The 17,368-nt window shown below is 35.0% G+C and overlaps 1 protein-coding gene across 1 annotated transcript in view; it reads left to right on the top strand.

Moving 5' to 3' along the window:
• MALRD1 (MAM and LDL receptor class A domain containing 1) overlaps positions 1 to 17,368 on the top strand; it is a 246,509-nt gene that overhangs the window by 86,048 nt on the left and 143,093 nt on the right. Inside the window, exons 23-27 of the mRNA XM_071561243.1 lie at positions 2,225 to 2,381; positions 5,776 to 5,886; positions 6,716 to 6,929; positions 10,335 to 10,582; positions 15,528 to 15,825. Of these exons, the coding sequence (XP_071417344.1) occupies positions 2,225 to 2,381; positions 5,776 to 5,886; positions 6,716 to 6,929; positions 10,335 to 10,582; positions 15,528 to 15,825 (1,028 nt within the window). The remainder of the gene's footprint in view (positions 1 to 2,224; positions 2,382 to 5,775; positions 5,887 to 6,715; positions 6,930 to 10,334; positions 10,583 to 15,527; positions 15,826 to 17,368) is intronic.

Here is a 17,368-nt window from a genome sequence, read left to right as displayed (position 1 = left end):
AAAAATTCAAGACAGATAAATTGCCGCCTTCTGTGAGCAAACATGATGCAGATGCAAGTTAACGTCACTAGAAGAGTGCATTCCTTTTAAACAGCATGAATAGGTCACAAGCACATCAGTCTTGTAGTCCTAAATGTAAAAATTTCCATGATAGGATTGCTATTCTACAAGGATGCTCCACACATACTTATCCATCCCTTTCTGATCCTTCCATTTCCCATTACTTTCCCACATAACCTTAATATCCTTGTAATCACATACTGCCACCATGTTTAATGGCTAGCACTGTGTGAAGTGTTTCATACAGGGTGCTTTCATCTGGTTTACTAGTTTTAAATGTGATATTATAGCAAACAGTGAAACCAGGTCAAAAAAAATTGCAATGACATCTGCCTCCTTAGGATGTGCTATGGGACAAATAGTATCTAGGCAGAGAAGTGATTTTTGGTCTGCCTTGAGGACAAAGACATGACTGACACAACACACCAATAAGAGATGGATGATTGAATTTCATCATAGTACTGATTCAAGTGCTTCCACTGTTTCAAGCTAATCTCACGGAGAGGCATGGATCTAATACTGAATACTCTAAGTATGAGGGCTGTAAGTGCTATTGCTTTTCAGCGTTTTTTGTCATTCTACTTCTTAGAGTTCTCTTGAATGCTGTTGTAAATACAGCACTGACACTCTTGGACCACAAAAAGCATGAGTTCCCAGTAACAGAGTAAATTCTGAATTTTTAAATATGTTTGCAGACCTTAAGAGAACTTTTACCTCCAGGCCAGACTCTGGTGGAATACGTGTCACCAAGGGAAAAAAGAAACCCAAAATTGCTACCTTAAAATAACAACTTTCTTCAGCAGAAAGGAGGGAAAGAAATGAATATGCCAAATACATACTTGCTTGAAAGACCTGTAACAATGAGTTTTCGAAATTTTCAACTATTACTTACAGCATGCAGTTTATTAGGAGAAACTTTTAAAATGTAGACTACTGTCTAAAGGAGGATATAAATGCATGGAGTAATTATAAAGACGTCTGAATTGCCAGAATTCAGTGATAAAAGAAAAGCTTCACCAACAATTCTCTCATCTACCTCTGAATGAAAAAAGAAAAAAAAAAAGGAAGACAGTGAAGAAGGTCTTGATAATGCACAGATCATTACTCTTCCCTCTGGAGTCCCCCTGACTGACTTTGGTCCCTGTTGGGTTTATTAGTAGTCTTCGGTAATTTCATCTGTAACGTCTGACCTACACCAAAGGAAGGTCTGCCCCACGTTCTACAATGTTGCCTTTCAAATTGTTTGGTTTGATTGCTTGTTCTTTTCTGGTGTGACATTAGTGGAGGTAGAAACAGTAACAGTGATCTAGATCTCTGATTTATGAGGATTTGTGAAGGGCTGTTTCTGAATCTATACCATCAAATTTCTGACTACTCCCATTAGGCAGGACTTTTAGTCTGTGAAGAGACTGACAGTGACATCTTGAGACTTGCTGTATTTCTCCTGGAAGTGCTTGCTGAGTGTGATCACTGCCTTCTTACAGCTGTAGTGGTGAGACTTTACAGAGTGGTTGCTCAGAACTTGGCCAATCAGAAAACTGAAAAGCAAGGAAAACCTGCCACCAGCACCTATTAAAAATGTAGGCTACATGGCTGGGTTTGTGAGCACTTGCTGGAAAGGTTGTTTTGACAAACACTGAAAATAAAGCACCTCCATTGGGGAGAGCAAAATCTTATCTTTTTTCAAAAGCTGCTTTTTATTTTGGAAACAAAGGTCTTAGGGGACAAATCAGATATCCAAAACACTAAAACTAAACTTCTGGTCTGTCTGTACACTCAGAGTCTGATGCTTACTTCAAAGCCAGCCTCGTCTTTCCCAGCATCTCAGAGGACAAAATTTCACCCAGTCTCTTGGATTTTCTTGACTTTAAGCCAGGACTGAACCCCCTGATCTCCCTGAGGAAAGAGGGTTGTAGGGAAGGCCAGAGGCCCACCTCTGTATGACTCTGTGGGTAGGTTGCCTTCAGCTCTTTAATTATTTTTTCCAATCTCTGATAGGAAAATATTAGCTGCTTTTGCAAGGGTTTTTTTTGAGTTTCTGATTTCACATCAAAATATATTCAGATGCCCAGACAGCAGATACTTTTTAAGGAAATATTGCAATGGGAACTTAATTATGATTAATTTTTTGTTTTAATGAAGATAACCCTTCTTCTTTGAGCAGGTGTACTGAGGAAGGCTGGTATCTGTTTGCAGACAGCTCAAATGGAGAATTTGGTCACACAGCTGACATCACTACCCCAGTCATCTCCCTTACAGGTCCCAGATGCAAAATCATATTCTGGAATCACATGAATGGTTCAACAATAGGTTCTCTGGAGGTATGGAGATGTTCTTTGTTTGGGGCTGGTTTTCTTTTTCTTTTTTTTTTTCTGCATGAAATTTCTGTGAGGAAATTTATGGCTGCTTTTTTAATTTCATTAAAGCCTAGGCTGCTAATAAATGACAATGAACAATTACTAACACTTTACTGCCCTCAATATGTTGTGGTCTGAAGGAAGCATTAGCTTGAGGAGGCTGGTGAAAATATAATCTACAACAACCAAAAATTCTGACCTTGTAGACATACCGTGGTTGGAACATCCATGCAAGCAAAAAACTTGTATCACACAATATCCTTTGGCACTCAAAAGCAGCAGTAAATATTTGGACTTCAAGGTCTTTGGCTGAATGTGGGAGCGTGAAAAAAGAAGTAATTGTATCAAAATATGAAGTAAAATTTTGTGGAAACAGCTTATTCCCGTGAAAGTGGAACATACAACTTTCTGAAATATATTAACATAAGCAGCATTGGACTATTTCTATGACTTATAAGTAACCAATTTGCTTACTCATACCTTTTTTTTAACTCTAGTTAAAATAAAAGCACTTCTGTAAAGGAAATTTAACTCTTTAGCAGCTTGTAGATCAAAAGAGTCACTGAAAAGAGAATTAATAAAACATCACCATTGTTCTAAACAATTTTTTTTGCCACACAACTGTGTGCTTAAAAGGGGATTTCCCATGATTGTTACAAAACGCCTACAGCATCAGGAAAGGACTGAAAAAAAGTACTCAGGATAAGTTACCCAGTCACCTCTGCACTCAGTATCGAATTGGGTGTGGGCAGTGCATGTGGATTTAAATGTACAAATAAATCTCACTCACTCAGTTACTCATAATAAAAAATTATAATAAAAAGCTAAAATATTCAACTGTTTTGAAAGAAAAATCAATATGTGTGTTGACATTAGAAATGAAATCTTAGATGTGGTGACCTTTACCACATGCTAGATATTCAGAGGAGGTGTGTTCTGTGATTTCTTGGATTTTTTCCTAAACAATTTTTTAAAATACTGTTGAATTTCTCCCATGTAGGTAAAGATCTTTCTAGGCTGCTTGGCAAGCAGTCAAATTTTAATTTATCAGAATTACTGGAAAATCAGAGTATAAAGATGGTTCATGCTCAGTTTTAAATCTTGGACAGATGAATTTGCTTTGACAATTTTTTGCATATTCCTGAGTCCAGGGCTTCTTTAGGCCATGTTAGTTGGAATTGGGTTCAAAGAGCCTTTTGTAGAAATTAACAGCAAATTTCATAACACCATGCACAGTATTGGTACCACAAAGTGTAGATATGTATAGGTATTTTTTTTCTGTTTCAATGCAGGAGACTACAATTTCCCTCTATTCTTTAACTGATTCTCTACCCCCATGTCCAATTTAATTGATTTTAAAGTGTACCAAAGGAAAATCACAAAGCCTTTGCACATTGTTAATAATTGCCTGGTTTCAATTTCTTGATTCTGCAATTAATAATGGATGTAGGAATAATTCAAAAGACAAAACTTTTTAGGTGATTTCTCATCATTTATATCATAAAGGCTCTATTGCATTTTCTGTGCTTAAAAGGTCTTTTATCCGTATCTTCCTCCAGGTCTACCTCAATTCTTTGACTTTGCATGTTACTCTGCATACATGCCATCAAATGTCATGTAGGATTACTGAAGACTTCCCTGCTGTTTGAATGAGTGGCTATCTTCCAATGTTTCTATGACTTTCTTAAACATTGATTTGTTGTCACGTTATTGTACAACTTCAGTTTGATTATTTGTTGCAACCATCTTTATGTAGTTTCTGTACTTTGGGTTTGCGTGAGTAACTTTACCAAAGTATTAGATGTGCTTTTTTGCCATGTAGTTGAAATGCACAGAGCTTCAAAGGCATTAAGGTACAGGGAAGTCTGGGATTTTAACAGCACATAAATTTATGACCATGTTTTACTCTAAAACTTTAAGCTTTATCATGATGTGATAGAAATGAATAGTATGAATTTCTGATGAAAGAATTGGCTGTATAAGATAATATAGGTAATTTACAGTCTATGTAAAAGCACTTGTGTATGTGTCTATAGTCACACACATATCTTCATATAAAATTATAGTTTGTATGTGAGAGTAAAAAAAGACATTTTCTAATTCAGCACCCTTTATTCTATCAAATAATGTCTGTAACCCCTTTCTCTTGAATTTATTTATTTTCTCTTAAAATTCATGCCTTCTATGGACAGTTCTTCTTGTCTCTAAAGTCAGATGTCACTTTGTTTTTCTATCCAATTTAATATTTTATCTCTTCCTTTTGTTCCCCTTGAATGAAAATTCTTTAGTATGAGGATCTGCTGTTTGCTTGGCAGAACTTACCTGTTATGCAACATCATATACACTCATGAGACTGAATAAATTTAAAACAAAAAAGGGGTTTTTTTTCATTATGATGAAAAATGTCCAGGCTGCCCTAAGAAGATTACACAGAGTAGCAGTAAATCCTTGAAAGCAGAGGTAGTTCAGGCAACTGGTGAATGGATGTTTAGCTCTGCTAGTACTGGCTGGAGACACAGCGTGACACACTTCATCAACCGCCCATCTTATTATTGTCAGCTCAGTTGAATATGGAGGCCCAAGAGGTTGGAGCAAAGCAAATTTAGTACTTTCTGCTCATGTTGAAAAGTGCCACCTTTCCTGAGTTCACTGACTATTTGCAGGGGCGTGAAGGTTTGCAAGTCTTTCATTGCCCAAACAAATGAAATTTGGTCATTATAAAAAAATCCCAGGTTTTAATTAGTAGAAGAAAAAAATGCTTCATAAGAATCAGAACAAGAAAATCTACCTCAGAAGAGCAGGATATTTTTTAGTAACTCTCATTAGTGTTTCCAGCACTAATAAATCATCAACCCAGTAATGAACAATTTTTATTCACTGCTAGCCACTCTGGATAAATTAATGAGATAAGTTAGACCAGTTAAGGCTCTGGACTGAGTATGTTTATAAAGAGATGAGAAAATCTTAAAACATTGTTTTCTTAGTATAGTCATTTATGTGGGCACATCCATTTGCATTGAACAGGACATCAGGAAAAGGTTCTTCAGTGAGAGGGTGGTCAGATACTGCAATAGGCTCCTCAAGCAAGTGGGCACCGCACCAGGCCTGTCAGACTGCAGGGAGCATTTAGACAATACTCCTAGTCATACGGTTTAGTTTTAGGTATCCTGCAAGTAGTAGGGGTTTGGTGTTGATGGTCCCTGCCAATTTCAGATATTCTGATTCTGTGATATTTAATGATGGTATAGAGATGAGATGTACAAGATACTTTTGTACTCCTGCATACCATTAAGGGACCCTAAAGGGAGTTGCAAATGGAAAGATTTTTAATGTGGCTCATAATTATTTCCCTTTTTAGGTACTTTGTAAAACCAGTAACAGGACTTCGAAACTGTGGACTCAGAGTGGCAGTCAAGGTCCCCAGTGGAACAGAGCAGAAGTGTTCTTGGGAATTCGTTCAAATTTTCAGGTGTGTATTCTCATTATGAGCTTCCTAGAAAGCTGACTTTAGTACTTCTGTATTATACTTTCTTCACCTTCTCATTTCCCTTTTTGCCCTGTATATCCACCTCTCCTCCCAAATAGCAAAAGTCATATTTTGTCTTTCTGAGTGGTTATCTGACATGGACTCAAGTTTTTGGAGATTTCACACTCCTTTTTAATCCCAAATTGATATCCATTTTTAAGACTGAGAATCCCTTCTATCCTTGAACCCAACTCAGGTTAAACTATTCTACTTCTTTCTCTGAGGTCTGAAAAAAGACTCTTGAGCATGATGTTCGCTTTGAAATAGGAGTAGATTTCCAAGCCTCTTTGAAATACTTGCTGCACCTAGTTGTACTGTTATGAACTAAAATCAGAGACAGCCAGGAACATATTTTTAAAAGGGTTACATTCCCTGATATTTCTGTCTTGGACTTTTAATGAAACTTTAATATTCTTTTTAGATTTATGAGAATAAATGATGAATGAGAGACTACTCTTTTTCAGACTTTACAGAAGTAGGTAGACTTTTTGCTGTTAATTCAGGAGGAGTGAAGACTGGTATCTGTGGCGCAAAATTTATTTTTTTTCGTGTTTTTTTTTTTTTTTTTGGTACTTGGTAATGTTAGAAGATGGTCCTTCAATACCTACAGTGATAGATCTGTACAAGCTTTTGTAGGACAGTGCTTTGAGGAACTGACCACTCCATATTCCAAGATTTGCAAGAACCACCACTCTCTGTCCTCATGTTGTGTCTATATACTTTTTGATATCTTACTAGTGGCTTACTGTAATAGCTCTGTAATTTTTATTAGGTTATTTTCAGAGCAAAACGGGGTGTCAGTTACATGGGAGACGTGACAGTGGATGATATTGCCTTTGAAGATTGCCCCCCTTTGCTCATCTCAGGCAAACCTTGCACGCCAGAGGAATTCATGTGTGCCAACAAGTACTGCATCCCCAAGAATAATCTGTGTGATTTTGTAAATGACTGTGCAGATAACTCTGATGAAAGCCCTACTATTTGCAGTAAGTATGGGATTTTTTTTAATGTAATTATCATAAATAACTGTGCCTGCTGTGAATTTTTATTACTTGAATACTTTTGACAGCTCATCAGCTAAGAAAGTAAACAATTTGCTTAAAGTAATAATTTAATTCTATTCCTTGGCTTTTAAGGATTTGAAATTACTATTATTTAATTTTAAATCCCATTATAGAAAATACAAAGAGCTGTTAATGAATTTCTTAAAATAACTCAGAAAGCAGATGTCTTTAAAAGCAGAATAAAATTATCCTGCTTTCCATATGAAAAGAATGTGTTAAAGCTGAAAAAGTACTTCAAGCGTAATACCTCTGGGAGATGAGGGACCTACAGCCTTAGATATTTCAGGGATTGTCAGGTCTCTCAGCAAATCATTTTAATCTGAATACTTTACAATTTTGCTTTTACAAGAGATAGCAAGAAACATCATATGTAGTATTTGATTCAAAGAATGATGATTTCATGTCAAATGGCTCCTCCTGAATCACAATATATGGTATTAACACTTTTTTTCCTCCTATAATTGTGGGAAATGCTCACACAATCAAATCTGCATTATTTGGTACCATAGAAACAGTTACATCATTTTAATGGAGAATATGAGTACAATTTATCAAATTCTCAGTGAATACAGTTCTATGAAGCAAAAGTATGCTGATATCCTATTTAGCTAAGGTACATGGCCAAGGGTCTGTGTTTTCCAAATTGTTTTCATGCTATGAAGCTCCTCCGTGATTTCCAGTCCAGGAATGGCTCATCACTAACCTATATAAGGATCTTCTGTTCAGATCTTCTGCAGCTAAAAATGAGGAATATTTCAATTGGAATTACATTGATGAAAAAGATTCTCAGAGTTTGGCTTTTATTTTTGGAAATATTTAGAAACTGTTAACTCATGTTTTTTGAGGGTTTTGGATTGCCTGTATTTCCTATTAAACAGCATCAACAAAGTGAAAACTGAAGCATTAACAGCAAAACAGTTCAAATAGGCTGTGGGATTTAGTTTTGCAAGCTACTAAAGTAAGGATTTTATTTTCATTTCCCATTGAAAGAGATGAATAGAAACAGTTTCACAAAGAAAATGCTTTCCTCAAAAGTTTTTTTTGTATTATTATTTTTAAGTAAAAAAGAAAGAAAAGTTAAAAAAAATCCTGAAAGAAACATTTCCCTATCTGCATATTGACTATAATCTTTACAGTGAAGCATTATAGAGTTTTAAAAGCACAGGGGTCATGACTGGGCTGAAAATTCTAAATCAACATGTATTTTGTGTCACAAAAAAAATAAAAAGAAAATCCAATTTCATAGTATCTTACTGTGCTGTAAATACTTGTTGACCAATTGTGACTTTTTCTTAGATCTGGTGGTGCTTTATTGAAGAGCTTTGGTCAGGTGTTAGACTAATTTTTGCTTTCCTTTTTTTCCTTTTATTTTCCCTTCATTTTTGAAATAGTTATGCTGCTTTAAATTTCAATAATATGCTGGAGAATCTGGGGATTCTTTTATTGGTTCTGCCTCTGCCTTATATATTTAATAAATTAGAAATACATCATTTACCACTTGCTGAAAATATACCTAACAGAAAAATGCTAGTTCTTTTTTTCCCAGCTTTTTCATAAGGGAGGCTGCCTCCTAAAACAACATAATGATAGGAAAAGGCAAATTTCTATTTTTATGAAGTTTCCTTCATTCCAGACATCAAAGATTTATTTCCTCACTGCTAAGCCATAGAATGGTAGCTTGAAAACCTCAAACTTAGAAGTATGAGGGAAGCTCTAGTAGGGCAAAGCAGGAGAGACCAAAGCACAGCAAAAAAGAAATGGGCAGTTTTGTCCAGCCGTGGCAATTTTGTTTAAAAACATGAAAACTGACAATTTCCAGACATCTCCAGGGCACCTTTTAGAAACAGTCATTCCTGGATTGCTAGCTCTAGCTGTAAATAAGGTTAGCTATGTGAATGAAGAGTCATCACACCTTAGTTAATTAAGTCTTTCTACACCATATTGAAGGAATTTAGTCTCTAATCTTTCTTATATTCCTAAAACTCCAGAATGTTAATAGGACTACATCACAGGAAAATACTCACCAAGTCCAGTTAGCAATGTCAAGACAAAGCCAGAACTGCTGAGTTATAAATGGAGTGGTGCAATTGACCTGATCATAATTTATGTGGACAGTTTATTTGCCATGGTGGCGGTTTTGACATTCAACACTTGAAAATTGGTAAAGGGCATGCATCTTGATTCGTGTGAAAATAACTTAAATTATAACAGCTTCCTCTTTTTCTAGGCATCAAATGCAACTTAAGGAGAAATGTAGATAATCATAGAATCACTTGGAATGAAAAAGACCTTTATATCATCAAATCCTGTTGTTAACCTAGCATTTCTAATTTCACCACTAAACCATGTCCCTAAGCACCACATCTACACATCTTTTAAATACCTCAAGGGATAGTGATCAACCCCTTCCCTGGGCAGCCTGTTCCAATGCTTGACAACCCTTTGAGTGAAGATATTTTTCCTAATATTCATCTGGACCTCCTGGTGCCATTTGAAGACATTTCTTCTTCCCCTCTCAGTTGTTACTTGGGAGACCCCCGCCTCACTATAGTCCCCTTTCTGGTAGTTGCCAAAAGCAGCATGATTGCCTCTGAGATTCCTTTTCTCCAGGCTGAACTACCACAGCTCCCACAGGTCCTTATCAGACTTCTGCTCCAGATGCTTGACCAGCTTTGTTGTCCTTCTCTGGACAAGCTCCACCAACAGCATAATTATCTATGATTCCATATTGGCTAAGAAGGCACATGTGGACTCTTTAAAAAATGGGCAAAAATAGACTAATTTTGGGTGTGATTGAGCTCAAAGTTAGCACACCTACATCTGTGTTTTGGCTGTATGTCTCTGTATAGAGGCTGTGCCTTTAAGACGCTCAATATATTCATTTGGATATGTCTCTGTTCCATTCCCTAGATACAGGCATTTCTTATTGTTCTCACTTGACCATAGCACATTCCTCCAAAAATAGGCCAGTTTTCTGCAGATCTCTTGAGTGCCCTATGGAGGGCACCATTTGACCTCTGCCAATATAACCCTAAAGAGCTATTTGGCTTGACCTCAAATAGGTTGCTAAATTTGGTTAGTTTTCTATCAAGAACTCTTTGACTATAATAACTAAAGCACAGAAAACCACCTCATATATATATTTAGATAGGTCTATCCTATTCTTATATTCTGTCATTAAAAATGCGCTTTTAAATAGAGTACATGGATATTATTTTTTATGATGAAGATTTTTTTTCCCATGGATTTGAGTTCTGGGTTGTAGTATACATAGCTAATTATATACATTAAAACATCTCTTTTTATGTGTGTTCAAATGTCTTTCAGGTACATCTACTGGACATTGCAATTTTGAGTTTGATCTTTGTGGATGGAAGCAAGATGAAAATGATGATTTTGACTGGAACCTCAGAACTAGCAGTACTTCAAAATTGGGCACTGGACCAGCTACTGATCATACACTACAAGAGCCATCTGGTCATTATATTTTTATAAAGAGTTCATTTTTTCAACTGCCAGGACAGAAAGCCAGGATTTCTAGTCCTGTTCTAAGCAGAAGGAATAAAAACTGCAAGGTACGTGAAGGTGTGGTATTAGCAGAATAAATAATTTGATTTCTAGATTGCATCAAGATACTACTCATAAAATGAATAAAGATGTTAACTGAAATAATTCTTGAGAAAAAGAAGAAAAACCCAAGTTTTTGTAAAAAAGTCAGTACCTGATGTTGTTTCTTGAAGTCATACGAAAAAATGTGTTTCAGTTCAGGAGAATGATTTCTGCAAGTAAATAAATACTCCAGGTGATCCAAATGAAGGTGACAGTGAGTACAGTGTCTGATTTACAATGTCTTGCGCAACACTTGTCCGAAGTAGCAAATAACTGCATAATGCTTTTCCATTTCATGGAGGAAATGTGAATAAATACAGTAACAAATGGTGTTCAAAGAGTAAAACTGGAAATGGTAGGATGTATGACAGAAGGCTCTGTGATCAGCTCTCTGGAGAATGGATAAATGTAAGCCTTGATCTCCCACAGCACTACAGCCCATTGTAGTGACTTCAGCTTGGTCAGTTCTTTGTAAACCTGGAATAAAAATTTTCCTGGTTTTTAGACATTTTTGTATAGTTTTGCTAAAAAGATAATTTTAAAGAAGGTTCAACTATGCATTCTTTTGAAATGGAATTTTCCCAAATTTTCAGTGTTTAAGTATCAGGGAAAATATGAGTGATATCTCAGTTTCTAACATGAGTCAAACACAAAATGAAAGTTTACATGTGAATATTTGTCAGTAGTTCTAATTGCTATTAAAATTAGTAATAATTTAAAAATACCAATAAGAAATAGAGCTAACAAAATATCTCTGTATATTATTTACATAGAGAGGAATATTGTGCATAATTGGATTGGCTGTGGGAGTGAAAGCAGTACTTTCAGTCTTTGGAAAATTAGCAAAGAAAAGTCTAGGAAAAACTGTAGAAAATTAACAAGGCAGGAATGGCCTAACTTTCCAAGGTGAATTTGGAGATTGAAGAAATTATTTGGAAAAAAACATTTGATTTAATATGAAGGAATTAATCTCTTGAATAGTTAATCAAGACCCAGACCTTCATCCTAACAGATTAAATGTTCACTAAAATTATTTTACTCATTCTCTGAGATACTGCAGTGGAAAAGAAGTGTGACCAAATGCAGAGTGGTCTAAGTCATATGCCAGCCCAGAATCTTGGATAAAGACTTTTGAGCTACTGTGAGTGAAAAAAACATTCACACTATTATTCTGCTAATTATTTTACTAATAGCACATGAAGATTTGCGTGACTTTGCAACAGGAATCTTTACTTGCTACTGAGTTAAATAAGCTCAAGAGCTCTTTAATGATCTGACCACAAAACAGCCACTTTGTTCTCCAGCATTTGGGGCATCTCCACTAATGGTGCCACACTTAGAATTCTTACTCAATCCATTTGTTCAAGCTACTGGTCTGAAAACTTTACTGAGATTTTATCAGTGTCTTTATGGAATATGTTAAGTTTTATGAAGCTTTTGCCTGTGAAATAGGACATGTAATTATTTTCCTTAGACTTTTGTCCTGTTTCCCTCATTTTGCAAGCTGCCCTTTATACATCTAACAAGTAGGTCTCTCAGGAGAATAGTTTTGATGGAGTGATTTTTTAAAAGCTTCCCAATCTTTATAGATAAAGTCAGGAAGTATTAAACGTAGATGGCTTGATTTTATGATCCAAACAAAACTTGACTTATTTTAGTATTCAATAGAAAAACTTAACTGGCCATTATAAAATTATCTTCAACACTTGAACAAGGAGCTCATTTTCTATGTTAATTTTCTATATTGCCTAAATTATATAAATATTAAAAAACTTTCTGCTCACACAAGCTTGGTGATGTTGGCTTCTTTTGCTATCATGTTTGAAAGTATGAATTTCTCAACCTAATCTGTTTTTATGCCTTAAAAATAACTTTTCCACTCTTTAACTTCTATGAAAAGTAAAACATATGCCAAAAACTGTAGAATGACTGAGAATGACAAGTTCATGTCTGAATAGTTATGATGTATTACACATTAAAAGCAATTAAATGCTTGAAACATAACTATTGGAAAGTACTCCTTTTGTACACTAAAAATTATTTACAAAAAGGAGCAGCTCTATGCCACTTTTACAGACAAAACTTTTGACATCCATGATATGTCCTGAAAGAGTCAGTCAAATTTATGGTATTATATAGTGCTTTTTGAAGGTTCTGACCAGTTACGAAACTTACATATAGGCATTTGACCAAGAAAAGTGAAATTTCTGGTAAAGGAAATTGTACTAATGAAAATCAAATATTTCAAGCATAGGGCTTCATCTTAGCAGATCAGAGAATCTCTTGAAGTATTTTACTCCTTGTGTGTTATTAGAAAAGCAAATGCTACACTATGTATTACAATAGACTTAGTTTGGAATCTTAGAGCCTTTCAGATCATCAGTGGGATGATTTTTATGCAAAGAAAACAAATACACATCAGCAACTATAAAGGGACATACATGAACAAACATCTTTTTTCTGTATACAAGACTTTCACAATCAAAGCTACATCTTCTAAAGAATAGAAATCCAAGGAAAATGGCCTAGGTAGAAAATAAGACTATGTCAAAATAAATCTGCAAAAGAAAAAGATTTCTGCATCAAAGCATTAGTGAGAAGTAATTGCATTATCTGATGTTGTGGAATAATACAAAAGTTGTGTTAAAATCCCCTAATATACCTTTTATGAATCACTATTCACTGCAGAACATTGTGTAGATATACCACACTGAGAGCTGCTCCTTCAAACCAATGCTGAAGAACCATTGTTGCAGACCATGGTGCCAAAAGAGATTGTGTTGAATCAAAGTATTAATTTTACTTGTAATTAGTACCAGAAGTGTATAGCATACCTTGTGATTCTGAGGGAATTTAAGAATGACGTCAAAAAAGTTTAATAAAAAGCATGAAAATGTCATTAATATCAGCCATTTCTTCATGGCATGCACAGTAGGAAGTAGTGGGTAGCTGTTTGCTTTTCCAGATACTATATTTTCTGTATATTCTTGCATTGTATACTTTCTGCTTTATTTTGATATGAGAAAAGTAGTTACAAATGGAACCAGTTGTTATAACTCTTTAAAAAATTTATGATAAATTCTTTACGGTAAACCTGAAAATATCAAGTAATGACAACATCCAGAGAGACTTGTAGAACTAAGACTAGAGACCTAGCCTATGGCCCAATGAAAAGTGAATTAAGTATGGGAATGAATATTTCACATTAATTCAAGTTTGAGTAATATGGGGCCTCAGCCCTGGAAGGACTTGAATATATGCCTAAAGTTCAATTTGTGTATAGCTGTTAGCAAGATGATATTACTCCTATATGATACATGTTAAAATGATGTAACAGAACAGAAGAGCAGCATGTTGACTCTAATATATATAAAGTTATCCAGTGTAATAGAGGAAAGTGCATTGCAAGTAAATGTGAAGGACAGAAAGAAATATTTAGTGTCAGAGGAGTGGAGGATGGAGTATGAATTCAATTATTACAAAAGAAAGGAACACACAAAATACAGTCTGGTAATTTTAAAAAGAACTATAGTCAGTCAGGAGTAGTGTGATGGGCAAGTGCATGAAAGTATCTGCTCAGAATTTAATGACAGAAAATCAAGTAAAATCCAGCAGAAAGAGATTAATCCTAAAAAATGTGAAAATATTATATGCTCTAAAGATATATACATATATTAAATGGAAAAGGCCTCATTCAAAGAAGGATTTCAAGAGAAACAGAGTAGTTACAGGACAGGAAAATATCAGGTAAATATAAATATTTCCCAGCAAGAAAACTGACTTATAAAATTTAGATTTGACTACATCGCGCAGGAAACATTCTGTAAGTAAACACAGTAAAACTTTCAAAGACATGGAAAACAAAGCCCTTGGTGGTTTTAGTAATCAATGAAATTACAAAAAAAAAAGTAGGTTTTTTTTTTAAACAGTATGTTTATGCAATGTAGTAGACTGCAGAATCCTATAAAATCCTGTAGCACTGGGTAACACAAAGAGACGTGACTTTACATTTACATGGATAGCATAATATCTGCTATTATGTTTCTATAGCTGTAATAAAACAGTTAAGAGTTTTCATAATTTAGGCTTGTGCCATGCATTATATTGGGAAGAAATCTCAGCTATAGACATGTTCTTGAGTATGATAGCATGAAAGTCCTTTCAGGATCCTGCATAATTTTTGGAAATATTCTGATCTTTTTTCGAAACAAGATAATGAGCTAGATTAAGTATAAATTTGACTAAATTCAAGTATTCCTTTAGTGCTTTTGAACTGGAAATAACTTAGAGTGATAACTTAGAGTTAATATTGATGAATTAACAGGGATTTGTTATATAGTCTCTATCTATTTGGTATTTTGTCTTCATAATCTCTTTTCTTCATTTTAACTAAAAATAAATAAATCACTGTTTTCTAATCCAAGGACATCTTATGTCTTATTTTAGATTTTTTTTTTTACATTTGTCCATGTCGAAGATTTACTTCCATGACAGATTAGATTATTTTCTAATTACACGCTCTAAAATCTAGCACAAACACATCTATAGCCAGATAATTGTGCAGTAAACTGAGTTACTTCCCATATTGTAAGTGGCACTACTCCATTTCTCCTTATTAAGTATTTTCATTCTTTTGCATTTACATGCAAGGGTTATTCAAAGGGATGAAAGATCATCTGCTAAGTATTTTAGTGCTGGCTTCCAAGTTTGGCTTATGGGTTAATTAAAAAAATTGCCACTAGTAAGTATTTTTTTTTTGTATTTTAATTAAATTGTTTTTCAGTCAGTAAAATTAAAGGCTATTGTGAGTTCTGCTAGTAATGGTCAATTTAAGAATAAAGGTAAGTGCAATACTAGAATGTGTCTGAAGTCAACCGATTACATACTTGTTGCTATTGTTCTTGCTTACAGATAATTTTCTATTACCATATGTATGGAGCTCATATTGGGTCACTGGTTGTCTACCAGAGAACTACGTTAAAACATGAAACAATTCTTCTTAATCTTACTGGAAACCAGGGAAATTTCTGGCAGCGCAAGGCACTGATCCTGGCTGGAAATGGAAATGAAGATTTTCAAGTTGTCTTTGAAGGAGTAGCTGGAAAAGGTCCCAAAGATGGCATAGCACTTGATGACCTTACATTTTCCAGGGAGTGCTTACCACTGCAGAAGTTTTTACCAGCACAACCCACAAAACTGCCTCCAACAGGTATGTTCCTGCTATGGACAGTCTGTGTAAGTCTGGAAAGAGGGAATAGCAGCCTTACTTTCACTTCTTTGTCTCTCCTTCTTGCCAAAGAAACGTAGTAACTAAAATGCTTTTAGGCAAATCATGAAATTAATTTATTAAATAACTGCTTGGGTACTGAGTCAACACTTGTGAATCTGCAAATCTGGTGTCTGGTGGTGTTTACTTAAACAATATCCTCCTTAATTCAGTAGGTTTTATTTTATTAATAGTTGCAAAATATAGTTATCGTAAAATAAAGAACTGAGTTGGACAGAGCCAAAATGGATAGCTTGCAATAAGGCCAGCAAGCTTTAATACTTTTCACTGGTGGGAATTGCTACTGATACTGTTTAGGCATCATATCCATCTTCTTTCTGTGTGGTGCCAACATTGGTGCAATTATTTGCACCATCCTCACTTAGTGCACAAGGGAAATAAGGCTCAGCAAACATTTACCAGAAATAATAATGTTCTAATGGAGATGGATCCAGATCACCCCAAGGTAAGAGCTACTCTTGAAAGCACTGATATTGTGTATTACTAATATTTGCTTGGACACAAATGATGAAGGAAAAACTCTTTCTGACAGAACAGAGCAAATCTTTTTTCTCCTTCCACATTTATCATGGAGCTACTGAAATGTAAACCCCTGAAGCAGAATTTAGAAGATGCATTTTGTTCCTGGGCCTAGTACAAATTTTCTGCATGGTTGCAGAGAGTCATTTTATGTCACTTCTCTGTGTTTCTGATCAATAAAACAAAGTTAATATTTCCCAACGTCAAGGACTACCAGGAGGATGAATCATTAATTTATGTGAGCTACTTTGCTTTGTTACTACTGCTAATGGGTAGGCTTTCCCTTTAGGATATCATTAAGAACTGATCAGGCATTGAAAAATAACACTGATGAGACTACACCAAACTCGAGAAATTACACTGAACTTCACACACAAGATAAGCAGAAAAGTTATGGGCAAAAGTTTCTGGACATCTCTTTGATAAGGTGCCAGTTACAGTACGTAGTATTGGCTTTCTACTTCTGCCAAACAAGTCATGGAAATTTATTGCAAATGAGATTGGTATTTTAAAGTTCAGCTGTATATGAACATTACCCCAAGAGGAACACTATCCAAGATTTCTCATTCTTTATTTTTGTTGTATTCTGAGTCTGTTCTCTTAATGGTAGATACAAGTCCCTGTGGCAATGTTAGAAGCTTTAAAAGCTTTGGGTTTGATAGTAAAGGATGTTCCAAAACACTTTTATGATGTATATAATAAAAAAGCTAATAAAATCTCAGGAAAGAGCCACTAGAGACTGATTTCTTGGTGTATCTCAGATGAGATGTACTTTGTGAACTTTGTAGATTCAAAACACTTTGAGTCAATGGTATAAATTCATCCTTATACTGAACCATCTTTTCTATATCAATAAATTTCTCTTGTCCAGGATAAGAGTTATATGAGCCACAGGTGGTTCAACTTACAGCTTCTGTTAAGCAGTGGTATCTGTTTGGAACATTGC

This window comes from Pithys albifrons, chromosome 7 (assembly GCF_047495875.1).
Source record: "Pithys albifrons albifrons isolate INPA30051 chromosome 7, PitAlb_v1, whole genome shotgun sequence".
Lineage (NCBI taxonomy): Eukaryota > Metazoa > Chordata > Aves > Passeriformes > Thamnophilidae > Pithys > Pithys albifrons.
The sequence above is the reverse complement of the archived record's forward strand: the minus strand, read 5'-3'. Positions and strand labels throughout refer to the sequence as shown.